This window comes from Halichoeres trimaculatus, unplaced genomic scaffold, assembly GCF_033239565.1.
Source record: "Halichoeres trimaculatus isolate MK-OKI-2021-1 unplaced genomic scaffold, fHalTri1.1 fHalTri1_scaffold_1, whole genome shotgun sequence".
NCBI classification, from domain to species: Eukaryota; Metazoa; Chordata; class Actinopteri; order Labriformes; family Labridae; genus Halichoeres; species Halichoeres trimaculatus.
The window spans coordinates 23,859,957-23,872,506 of NW_027437179.1; the positions used below are offsets into that span (position 1 = coordinate 23,859,957).

A 12,550-nucleotide genomic window follows, 5' to 3' on the forward strand; every position below is an offset into this window, starting at 1 on the left:
GCAAATTATTCAATCAAAGCTTTTTTAACTTTTATAATACATAAGTTTGGTTGCGTGTGTAGTGACATTGTGTTATTTTATCCCTTTGAAGACTGTTTTTAATTTTTTAACCTGACAAATAACCACTCTCTTGAAAGGTTAGACTTTGTTGGTCACCTCACAAAGTCAAGTTTAAGGTTTTAGAGTCCAGCTCAGTTTAGGCCAAGAGCTGGTATGGCAGGCATTATTAACATTTTGTGTAAGGCTGTGTGACTGGGAGCTGCACATTGTCAGGGTCAGTAGTACATGGGACAATTTATTGCAGAGGGAGGATAATAATTTGTGATACAAAATAACAATGAATTAATACCACTACAGATGGGGATAGAAAAAAAACATTGAGTTATTAAAGTGCAGAACTGTGTTTATAAATTTAAAACACACAGTGAGTTTTTCTCAATTTATTTCAAAATGACAAAACCAACACACAAGCCTGTTGATATATAGTACTGTATCAAGAACATGTACATATAGTATCACATACTCCATAACTCTTTCATCAAGATTCTGCTTGAGGCTGGCTGCAAAAAGACTGATACCACATACACACCAAGGCAAAAAAAGACTTTTTAAGGCATTAAAAAACCTATTTACAGCCTGGCTCACAAAATGGCTTGGGTCTGAATCACTAATTTCATTGGCACACACTGTATGGGGGGTGAATTTTTTCCCCAGTGGTTAAGATCACAATTTTGTCCAATCAAAGGCAGAGCTCACATCTGGTGTCCCATAGCTGTTTGTATAAAGGCTCAAAGCCTGCCCTTTTTTCCAGTATGGCTGCTGTCAACCAGGAAAAATTAACCCCACCCCCCCAAATTAAAACAAAAAGAATTAAGAAATAAAAAAAGGTTACTAGCAGCTGCCTGTTCGTTTTAGCTAACGTCAACCAATGCAAAAATAAATAAATAAATAAATAAATAGTACAAACAAGCAGCTATTGTTTGGCTTAAAACACTTCCAGGACTTGTGCAGTCACCATCTGCACAAAGAAACTTAGACCTCTTTCCTATAACCACTATTTGTATTTGTTCGTATTTTTAAATATAGAATTATTGCTGTAATATGCTACCCCAGTGACAACCCCTCTTTTCTAATTATAACAGACACTGCTGGATTAAATCTGTTTACCCGCCATGCTCCAGTGGTCAATGAAGGTCATTTCTCTACAATGAAGTGGTGATATCAGAGCTATTACTGCACCACAGATCACTCACAGAATGGTTCCCACAGCTGAGAGGTCTTGTGAGGATGTGGCACCTGGGTGTCGTCTGGGTGCTCTCTGTCACACTGCTGGTCAGTCTGCTGGTCTGGATCAGAAGAAAAGTTAAAGGTATGCATGTTGTTTGGACATTTGTGTCATTGTTATGTCATTTATATATAAGTTTATGGATATATAGACTATCTGATCAATGTTGAAAATAAACCTACCTTTTGAGATAATCAGATGAGCACCTGGTTGTTACTATTGACATGGCTTTAGTAAATCATAAAATGTACTTTTTAAAAAAAAAAAACACACACTGCTTATCATGCTCAGTCAAAGGCATGACTGTGAAGTTTTACTGTAATGGCGGATAAAAGGGGGAGGGTCCAGTGAATTCATCATTGCATCACTGTGTCTGCATCCAAAAGTCCTGTTTCTATTTAGAGACAGCTCCAGTCAGCTGTGGGCCTCTCTTACTCTCTTACTTAGTGTAGTCAGTATGACTCTTGATTTACCTATAAAAACACTTGTATGCATTAATTTTGATACCAGGGGCCAATAAAAGTGTATAAAAAGATCCTATCAACTATTTATTTATTTAGGTAACAGTTATTTTGCTGAGAGGACATTGTTGTTATAGATTAGTTGATTAATTATCATGTTTTACAGATGTGTTTTTGATTTGTCTGTTTTTCTGTGATGTGCTACAATTGCCTTTTAAAGTATATTCAAGTTTTTCTAAGTTAAAAACACAATGTTGGTCTTTAGAAAGAATTTGTCTGACACAAGTCAGAATTGATTTTCTTGGCTAAGTAAAGAAAGTTGAACAACTTACTGTGCATTTAAGTACTCTGTGGTGAGTTTGTACTCCTCAGTAACCAGCCTATCAGCTACAGCTCAAAGCCGAAGACGTGATAAGGCTGGTGGTGGGCGTACACTAACCTGCTTGTTACAGATAGAGCATGTTTCACCCTAATAACAACATGGCACCTAGAGGGGAAATCTGAGAAGTTATGCTTGAGCATGTTGTCTTTTGCAGAGAAGGTCTTTCATGTGAGTGTGAGAAACTACCTTGTAATCTGGGTGAATTAAGGAGTTTTTCCCCTATTTCAGTAAATAAATGAGTCTGACAGAGTGAGGCTGGATTGTGGATACTGGGTACTGGATAATGTATTTCGGATCTTCCTCTCTAGGTGGTGATGATGACTTCTCAGGACCTGAACGAAGTAACAAGATGCCCAGCCTTGATCCAGCACAGGAGGCTGGTGAGACACTACAGCACAAAGACTGATATTTTGTGAACTGTCTTTAATAGTGTAAAAAAAAAAAAAACTTAAACTAAATGATAACATTATCAATAACAGTATGAGTGCTAGCACATGTATACTTCCTGCTGCATGGACTGGATTTGTAGCTGCGGGTTCTGATAAACACTGCAGAGAATTATGAGATCTGTAGCTTGGAATTTAACTCTGTATCCAAAAAAAGCAGAAAGACAACAGGAAATGTCTACATTATAAATAGAAGAGAATTTAGAAGTGATTTTGAGTAGTAATTTTAAAGTAAAATGTCCATGACGCTCCTTACAGGGGCTTTTATTTTTTATATTTGACCTGCCAAAGGGGCTGACGGTTAATAATACAATATAAAAACAATAAATATTGTTTTGTGCAAGTGAAAGGTCCAAATATCACTTTTATTATGTCTTATCGAATAAACATGGATTTATCAAATACAGAAGACAGAAGTTTAAATGTCTCACAGGGTAAGGTTTGGAGTTTAATTCAATCTTCAATTTTAGTACAACTTTTTTTTTTTTTTGCTTTATTTGTTCAATCAGAGTCTAAACTTATCATTTATCAAATTGAATTGTCTCAAATAATAATAGTAATGAAAACAGCGCAAACAACCCAAAAAAAACAAAACAAAACAAAAAAAAAACACTGAGGAGGAAATATACATATACATACATATACGCATTTGATAGATCGGCTTAATTACTGTATTCATCCGTTTTAGTCTTAGTCCTTTAGTAGTCCATTGTTTTCGCTAATTGGTTGTTTCTTTATCAAAAAAAGAAGAAGAAACACAAAAAGTCTATTTTAATTTGATCTGAAATTTTGCTAGCAAGGACTATGACTAAATCAGTTTTTTTTTTTTTATTCTCAATATTTGAGTTTTTTTTCTATGATTTCAGATTTTTCTTTTTCCTTTAATGTAAACAAAGTTCAAAAAGAAAAATATACATGAACCATTTTGACCAGGATGGTTGATGAACAGGGTCAAATACCTTTAATAGCGTCTGCATGAATCTGTGTGTGAGTTTGTGGGTGTGTGTCTAAATGTGTTACACAACTATGTGTGCCTTCATGTCTGCCAAGCAGATAGTTGAGCTGCACGCTCCTGCCACTGCTCTTACTGTGCATAGCAGCAGGCCGAGGCACAGGTGAGAGGCTCTTCACGGGGCAGCAGCAGGTTGCAGGGAATTTTACGCTCAAGGCCTCTTCCTTTCAGCCAGTTCCAGCTCCAGCACCAGGGTCATGGCACAGCAGACTCCAATTGACCCGACGAAGATGGGGATGGGTCGGGCCATCGCCGTGTTGACCTCAGGAGGCGATGCCCAGGGTAAGTAAAGGATCTTTAGAGAGCAGCGAAAATGGAGTGCCACAGCCGGGCATGTTTGATGATTTTTTTTTTAATCTCCTTGGGTGATCAGAGACAATCTGGTATGAGAGAATTCACTCCTGAGACTAAAGATGTGTTTAACTATGAAAGAAGAGAAACTTTTGATGTAGGCAAGTGAATCAAATAGCCAAGTAGGTTGTTTTAGCTTGACATATTCTCCATAAATAAAGTAATTAATTTGAAATTTAATTGGTTAATTTTTTTTATCAATTAAAAATCTTTTTAAGTATAAGTAAGCTACATTTCTATTTGAACAGGCTTTGAAAAGTCTTCCTTTTTGTGAAGTAACCGTATTGAATTTTAAGTGTGGCTCCATTGATCATAATTTTGCCCAATTTTTGTTTTGTGACTTAAATTTTACTTAAAATGTTTCTTTAATTTTCATCTAATCAAAGATACTGGTCAAATCTTACACATTTAAAAAATCTGAGATTTAAAAAGAATTAGATAGAATTCCTTATACATATTTGCTAGGAACACAAAGTAAGACAGACTCTCTGCTGACCTTTACCGACCTTTAACTTGAAGAGGAATATCTTCACAATGACCTTTAGGATACGAGTCAATGACCCCTCACACCACTGTGGTTAGTAAGTTATCCATATGTCAGTTATTTTTTACTGTTTATTTTTTAGATCTTTGAATGGGTTTCAATGAAGCAAAACTTCTCAGCTAGCTGTCCTTAACCCCAGCTCCTCATTAAAAATCTACCTCATCCATCTTATACCTTTAAGCCCAAGATTCTTCTTTGCAATACTTCCTCTCCTCTTTTCTCTTCTCCTCTCATCTCTTCTCCTTTCCTTTCTAACACTGTATCTGTTATGAGGGCTAATTTTAGAGAGATGACCTTTCAGTCATGTGTCGGTAAAGTGGTGAGGTGAAGTGAGAGGCTCGTCCTACTCCTCCTGTCTGTCCTCTCCCCCCTTACACTGTAAACGGAGATGCTTTTGGCACCCTAAAAACTAATCTATCCCCATCTTGTCATTTGGGTGACCTCGTGAATGTTGTGGAATATGAAGACTGCATGTACTTCAGTAACCAAAGATTAGTGATGAAAATCCATGTTGAAAAAAAACATGAAACTACATCAATTTTGCATACTTTTTAAGGAAAACTATGAAAAACTTTACCCTGTTGTCCCTTGTCTCTTCTTCTTATCTGTCAGTGATGCAAAGATCTTAAAAATCTTCAGTGCTAAAATAAACAGAAACACTGTGTCTGCAGGTATGAATGCGGCTGTAAGGGCCACAGTTCGAGTTGGAATTTACACTGGAGCCAAGGTGTATTTTGTCCATGAGGTAAATGAAGATTTTAACTTTTATTTATATATTTTTTAATTATAGAAAATTAATTCTGATCAAAAAGAGCTTCAAAAGCCCCCATAATCCCAAAAATAAACATTCACAGCCTCCAGCATGTGACTATCATGTTTGTCGCTGTTTAAGAGAGATTTTGAGATGTATCTTTTTTCAAAATGTTCATGTGATGGGCTTTTTCTGAAATATTTCTGAAATATGTCTACCAGTCTTCAGCAGAAGTATTCAGCAAATCATAATAGTGTAACATCACAAATATTGCATGACTACATAAGCTGCACATACTGTCCTAACGTCTTGATTTCACTTTTAAAAAGTTCATAATCGCGCTGTCTCTGTTTTTGTCAGGGTTACCAGGGTCTGGTGGATGGAGGTGACAACATCCGCCCAGCTACTTGGGAGAGTGTGTCAATGATGCTACAGCTGGTAAGAACGAACTCGAAGACATTAAGACATTTTTATCCTTACATGAATCATGTCAGTGCTGTCTTTACACATGTTCAGCGGGGACAAGTGATCTATGTGACTCAAGCAAACCCTATACACAGCAGATTTATAGGTCAAAGTTCATTCAAATGCCAGAGTTCCAGTTAAATAGCAAGACGTGAGACATCTCAAACATTCAAGCTCAGGTTTCAGATAATCTTACCTCCTCCCCCCTCTGCTTTCTCATAATTTGGTGTCACTTTGCCTGTCATTAGGGTGGGACTGTGATTGGTAGCGCTCGTTGTCAGGATTTTCGCTCCAGAGAGGGGCGCACCAAAGCTGCGTGCAACTTAGTGAAGCTGGGCATCACCAACCTATGTGTGATCGGAGGTGATGGCAGTCTGACAGGCGCCAACCAGTTCAGAACAGAGTGGAGTGAGCTGTTGGATGACCTGGTTAAAGCTGGTGAGACACACGAGCACAAAACTCAAAGATTTCAGCAACACAAGCAGCTTTAGATTAAATGTGAATTTGAAGTAGGTTATGTAGCAAATTGTACACACTATGATAATTCCAATAATATTCCTTCTTTAAAAACAGCCAGCCATACTCCCCACTTTCAAATCAATAGTAAAACTCACTGTATCTGGGGGACTAAACTGTCTGTTGGTCTGCTTAGGCAAGATCACAGCAGAAGAGGCTAAGAGCTCCTCCCATCTCAACATCGTGGGCATGGTGGGCTCCATTGACAATGACTTCTGTGGCACTGACATGACCATTGGGACGGACTCTGCCCTGCATCGCATCATAGAAATTGTGGATGCCATCACCACCACAGCACAGAGGTGTATATACATATAACCAGGCGTATATACGTTTTCTAAAGAAGAGCTGTCTCATATTTGAAGACACTTGACATGATTTTTTTTTTTATTTTACAGCCACCAGAGGACTTTTATCTTGGAGGTAATGGGCAGGCACTGTGGGTGAGTAAACACTCTGTGTCTGCTCTTAAAACTCCATTTTATCCAAGTGAAGATATAATTTAATGTGGTTAAGAAAATAAGGAAGACATATGCTCAATGTTCTTCTATTACACAACAACACGAGATGAGCACACGGCTGCTGAAATCTTACAGATTAAGGGAACTGTTGGTTTTGAGGGTTACAAAATATTCCTATACAGCACTTCAAGTAAGGTTACTAAAGTGAACAGGACTTTTCAACAGGGAAGGGGAGAAAAAATGTCATTGCATGAGAAGCTTGACATTTGAAAGGTCAATTGTATTTTTGGTGTTACTCTATAGTATTACTCACCAAGTTGTACCATGTATTCATTATTTCCCACTGAAAATCTGCTTTAAAATATTTTAGTATGAGTAAAAATGTTTTAATCATACTTAATCTTAAATGAGAACAGTTACTGCTTTTCTTTTTTGTCTTTTAACAAAATTCCAATCATCTGTATTAAAAAGACAAAAAGACTGTAGACATGCTAGCTAGCAATACTATGAGGCTACACTTTGAGGCCCAGTGGTGCTTTTAGCTGAATGCTAATTTAAACATGCTTATGTTCTACAAATAAATTAATAGCTATGAATAACATGCTTGTCTTTGCTAGTTTAGAATTTGAAACCGTTTTAGTTTGAGGTGGGTACACCACTCCTAGATTAGCATGGATGTGTGCTAACATTAGCTAGTCAGCACTTGTTAAATCTTTTTTATGTACAATAAGGAAGAAAGGAGTGGTTCCAAAAAAACTAATACTGGTTTAATGTTCCCAATAGATAAAAAAGTAAGCTATAGAAATCTTTTCAACCTTACCTTGGTGGGTAGGTTTGAAAAAGGTGTGACAATAATGATGAATGGTTATTATTTGTTATATCTGTATGCTGTTCCAATGCTGATGGCTCTTTTACACGCTGAAAATAATGTTTAAGAAAACAAACATATATCTTTTTTTATAGCTATGTCAGTTAGTGGAACTACACTGAACCCTCTGATATTAAAAGAGGATTTGCATGTACATGGCCTGAACCATAGAATAATTTTGCTTTCATTGTTACCAAGTGGCAACCTCTGGTCTGAGAATATGAGACAATGTGGAAGTGCTAAAATCTGCTGTTTCTCGAGTATCCACTTGAGGCTGGCTCCAGAAGTACCGGAAGTCACATACACACCAAGCCAAAAAAAGCTGTTTTCAAAGCATAAATTAACCTATTTACAGCCTGGTTAAAAAAACATCTCCTGTCTGAGTCGCTAATTTTACTACCGGCAACCACTGTACGGGGGGGTGAATTTTTTTCTTACTCGGCCGTTCAGAGGATATTAAGATCGTGAGCTTCTCCAATAGGAGGCACAGCTGAGGGTCACGTGACCGACATGCGCCCTATGGCTGTACGAGAAGCCCTTGTCCCTACCAATATGGCCGCTATAGCCGATGCGCTTCATTTTCCGTTTCAGTAACACACGGGGGACGTCGGCGAGACTACGTCCATGTTTTATACAGTCTATGATTGTGACATTGTTTCTCCAATTACTCTTGATTTATTTTCTTGAGGAATTTCCAGCCAAGGAGTACCTTTTATGACATCACCACCTTTTGAGTCTTAACACAATGTCAGTTTTGCAAAGACATCTGAACCCTGGCTTGTTCTCTACCCACAGCTACTTGGCTTTAGTGACAGCTCTGGCCTGTGGTGCTGACTGGGTATTCATCCCCGAGATGCCCCCAGATGAGGGATGGGAGGATCATCTGTGCAGAAGACTCATTGACGTAAATGTCTTTCCCTTTCTCATCTTATAGCATTTATTAAAATTTTGGATGACAAACACAAGTTTTAATTTTTATGGTTTCCTCTTGTCACTCAGCAAAGAGGCCGTGGGTCCCGTCTGAATATTATCATTGTTGCAGAGGGAGCTATGGATCGCAATGGTAAACCAATCACATGTGACCACATCAAACAGGTCAGTAGTGACATTTACCAGTACATGTCATCGCTAGATCTTCTAGGAAGGCAATCTTCTTAATCTGATTTTTCTTCCTAGTTGGTATCAAAAAAGCTGGGCTTTGACACCCGTGCCACTGTCCTTGGCCATGTCCAGAGAGGAGGAACACCTTCTGCCTTTGACAGAATCCTGGTAATGTGACCATTGCACCACTAAAATCCAGTATTACTTCTCATCTTTGAAGGTGACTTATTGTTAAGACTGTCGGTTAAATTTGTGTGCATGTTTTTTAAGTGTTTACTTCTTGTATTTTCATGGCCCAGGCCAGCAGGATGGGGGTGGAAGCAGTGATGGCTCTGCTGGAAGCTACACCAGACACTCCTGCCTGTGTGGTCAGCTTATCTGGAAACATGGCCGTCAGACTGCCTCTCATGGAGTGTGTACAAGTGGTGAGACACATTTTTTCCAACCAAAACTGAAACTCTAAATTTCTCCTGTCTGATCAACTACCAGCTTACAGCCATATGTCTGATGTTTCTTAAGTATATTAAATCAATTCTTTCTTCTCTCTTAATTCTCCGTCAGACTAAAGATGTCACAACAGCCATGGCTGAAGGGAAATTTGAGGAAGCAGTCAAGCTCAGGGGAAAGTGAGGCATGCACTTTTGTGTTATCCATTTAAATGTAAGTGGTGTGTCCAGTTTTAAAATGTCTGTATATTTCTACCAATTCATCACCACAGGAGTTTTGAGAACAACTGGAATACGTACAAAATGCTGGCTCATGTGCACATTCCAGAAACCAAGGTCAGGATCTACAAATTTACAGTCTTTTGTTCAGTCAAGAAGTCTGACTCTGACAAATGTCTGTATGAATGGTTTTGTTCCAGAGTAACATCAATGTTGCTATATTGAATGTTGGAGCTCCTTGTGCTGGAATGAACGCTGCTGTTCGATCAGCTGTCAGGATCGGGATCCTACAAGGCCACCAGATGCTGGCAGTGCATGATGGCTTTGATGGTCTGGCGAACGGAATGGTACATCATTGTTACGCTCATATAAACAAACAATAAGAGTATCATAACCGTGAACTATTTTGGCACAAATCCACAGCAAAGATCATATTAAGCCTGCACTGGTTTCTGCACAGATTGAGCCAATTGGTTGGTCTGGTGTGGCTGGATGGACTGGAAAGGGTGGCTCCATGTTGGGCACAAAGAGGTGAGACGTCATCAAACTCATCTTTTGTTCCGAAGTTAAAACTGAGGATGTCCAAGATGACTTGACTATATTTTGGTCTTTTTCACATTTTTTTAAAGATCCCTGCCAAATGAATTCATGGAAGAGATCAGTCTGAACATCACAAAGTTCAACATTCATGCTTTGGTCGTTATTGGAGGCTTTGAGGTGAATAGCGAGCTATAATAGCTGAACTAATTGTCTACTAAATAAGTCCTAAAAATTCAAGCATTACTGCAAAAGTCACTCATTAGCATTTTTTTTCCTTTGTTCCTTTTCTCCTCAGGCATTTGTGGGCGGTCTGCAGATGGTACAGGCTAGAGAAAAGTATGAGGAACTCTGTATTCCTCTTGTCGTGATTCCTGCTACTGTGTCGAATAATGTTCCCGGATCTGACTTCAGTATCGGCGCTGATACTGCGCTGAACACAATAACCATGGTAAACCTTCTGAACAATAAGTAACAAATTGGTAAAAGACTGACATCAGATAAAACATGAACTTACCTTTTTTCTCCATGTTTTATTCAGACATGTGACAGGATTAAACAATCTGCTGCTGGCACCAAGAGGAGAGTGTTCATTGTTGAAACTATGGGAGGATACTGTGGCTACCTGGCAACCATGGCTGGTTTGGCGTCTGGGGCCGATGCTGCTTACATTTACGAGGAGCCTTTCAACATTCATGACCTTGAGGTCTGATTTATGAAATTCAACAAAGCAGAAAATATTCAATAAACCCATCAAGGATGGAGAGATGATTGTTTATTTTTTATAGGTGAATGTGGAACATCTGGTGGAGAAGATGAAAACCACAGTGAAAAGGGGACTCATTCTCAGGTTTTCAGAAATTTGTGTCATTATTTAAACTCAATTTGGTGAATACCTTTCAGCTCATTGTGGGATCATTATTCTGTGTTCTTCATATCTTTCAGAAATGAGAAGTGCAATGCCAACTACACCACAGACTTTATCTTCCACTTGTACACAGAGGAGGGCAAGGGTGTGTTTGACTGTAGGAAGAACGTACTGGGGCACATGCAGCAGGTGGGCAGCTTAATAACAGTTTCTCTTTTTTTCACAGACTTATAACATTTGCCTCCAAATTTAGATTCATACACATTAAAAAATTTATCTTATCTACCAGGGTGGAACACCTAGTCCCTTTGACAGGAATTTCGGCACAAAGATGGGGATGAAATCTGTCTTATGGTTGACTGACAAGTTGAAGGAATGCTACAGGCATGGTAATGACATAACTTTAATTTTAACATTAAATGTTTTACACAATTGTGGTCCAATGGCTTCCTGTTCTCTCATTTGTACTTTTTTTAATCTTGAACTTTCAGGTCGCATCTTTGCCAACACTCCAGATTCAGCTTGCGTGCTGGGCATGAGGAAGAGATCTTTGGTCTTCCAGCCTCTGGCAGAACTAAAAGAGCTGACTGACTTTGAGTAAGACCTCAAACTTACCCTGTTTGTTATCTTCTTGTCCCTTATTCAGTTTATCAATGCTTTACATTCATTTACTCTGAGTAACTGGGCCAGGCTGGGGTCACATTCATCACAGTATCAGGTGAATACACTGACAGGGAACAAGGAGGAGGAGTTCAATAATATGCATACATTTTCTATAACCTATTTTCAGTACATAAAAGCATACTTGATAACTCATCTGCTAAGTAACAATCAAGCATCTAACCTTTCCCCAGCTTATATGAAATAATTCAAGATAGCTTTTCGTGAGTTTACCCATTATGTCAGCTAACACGACAGTTTACTTTGTGAATGGTGCAAGAAAAAGGGGAGAGAAATTATGCCATTAATAATGCACAGTTACCATATCAGTCGTAAACACTGGCTAAGGATTGGTTAAATGCCATTGTGTAAATGAATGTTTTATTAAGTATTTATTCTAACCTAAAATATAGCAAAAAGGTTTTCACAGCTCCTCAGATTCGTAATGTTAATAGGATCTGCAAATGTATATTACTAAAGCATTACATGAACATTTGAACTTCTCAACCAGAGCATGAAAATAACTGTTTTAGGAAGATCTCAACAGATTCCTGTTAGTTCTGTGATATTCTGCATCCTAGTGGTTAAAATGATTTAATCCAGCTGAATGTTAGAATGCTTCAAATGTATTACTGTGCTGTGATTGTTATTTATTTATCTATTTTTTAATGTTTGTAATTTCCACTGACTCTGCACTGGCTATCTTTGTCTTTCCCAGACATCGTATTCCAAAGATACAATGGTGGCTAAAGCTGAGGCCCATCCTGAAGATTTTGGCCAAGTACAAGATCAATCTGGACACCTCTGAGAGGGCTGCAATGGAGCACATCATTAAGAAGAGAGGCGTGGTTTCTTAAACAGTTTCTTGATGTGATTGTTCCTGAAAAAAGGGTCAAAGCACTTTGTGGAGTCTCTTTTTTGACAAGTGCAATATAAATAAAGATTTTAACTTTAATTAAATCAAGGAAAATTTGTTGATTCATGCTTTCTAAATTCCTAAATGTTTGTTCAGACTTCCTTCCTTTTTTTTGCTCGGATAGAGGATGATCTGCAATAAATCCTCTTTGAGCAATGTAACAACTCTTATGAGGTTTTATCATTGTATAAATCTTTAAAAGCTTGTTTTAAGCTTTTCTGATGGAAACCAAAAACCCACCTAATTTAATACTCCTTGAAA

The 12,550-nt window shown here is 38.2% G+C and overlaps 1 protein-coding gene across 1 annotated transcript in view; it reads left to right on the forward strand.

Annotated features, from left to right (window-relative positions):
- pfkmb (phosphofructokinase, muscle b) overlaps positions 1 to 12,297 on the forward strand; it is a 43,560-nt gene extending 31,263 nt beyond the window's left edge. The window contains exons 3-26 of the mRNA XM_074665433.1: positions 1,143 to 1,369; positions 2,437 to 2,508; positions 3,758 to 3,868; positions 5,153 to 5,226; positions 5,593 to 5,670; positions 5,946 to 6,135; positions 6,350 to 6,515; positions 6,612 to 6,656; positions 8,338 to 8,446; positions 8,542 to 8,637; positions 8,719 to 8,811; positions 8,943 to 9,068; positions 9,205 to 9,269; positions 9,362 to 9,425; positions 9,509 to 9,655; positions 9,769 to 9,839; positions 9,938 to 10,025; positions 10,144 to 10,296; positions 10,387 to 10,551; positions 10,634 to 10,695; positions 10,791 to 10,902; positions 11,003 to 11,102; positions 11,205 to 11,310; positions 12,092 to 12,297. Coding sequence (XP_074521534.1) covers positions 1,288 to 1,369; positions 2,437 to 2,508; positions 3,758 to 3,868; positions 5,153 to 5,226; positions 5,593 to 5,670; positions 5,946 to 6,135; positions 6,350 to 6,515; positions 6,612 to 6,656; positions 8,338 to 8,446; positions 8,542 to 8,637; positions 8,719 to 8,811; positions 8,943 to 9,068; positions 9,205 to 9,269; positions 9,362 to 9,425; positions 9,509 to 9,655; positions 9,769 to 9,839; positions 9,938 to 10,025; positions 10,144 to 10,296; positions 10,387 to 10,551; positions 10,634 to 10,695; positions 10,791 to 10,902; positions 11,003 to 11,102; positions 11,205 to 11,310; positions 12,092 to 12,230 — 2,514 coding nt within the window. The 5' untranslated portion in view covers positions 1,143 to 1,287 and the 3' untranslated portion in view covers positions 12,231 to 12,297. The remainder of the gene's footprint in view (positions 1 to 1,142; positions 1,370 to 2,436; positions 2,509 to 3,757; positions 3,869 to 5,152; positions 5,227 to 5,592; positions 5,671 to 5,945; positions 6,136 to 6,349; positions 6,516 to 6,611; positions 6,657 to 8,337; positions 8,447 to 8,541; positions 8,638 to 8,718; positions 8,812 to 8,942; positions 9,069 to 9,204; positions 9,270 to 9,361; positions 9,426 to 9,508; positions 9,656 to 9,768; positions 9,840 to 9,937; positions 10,026 to 10,143; positions 10,297 to 10,386; positions 10,552 to 10,633; positions 10,696 to 10,790; positions 10,903 to 11,002; positions 11,103 to 11,204; positions 11,311 to 12,091) is intronic.
- Positions 12,298 to 12,550: the final 253 nt, after the last annotated feature.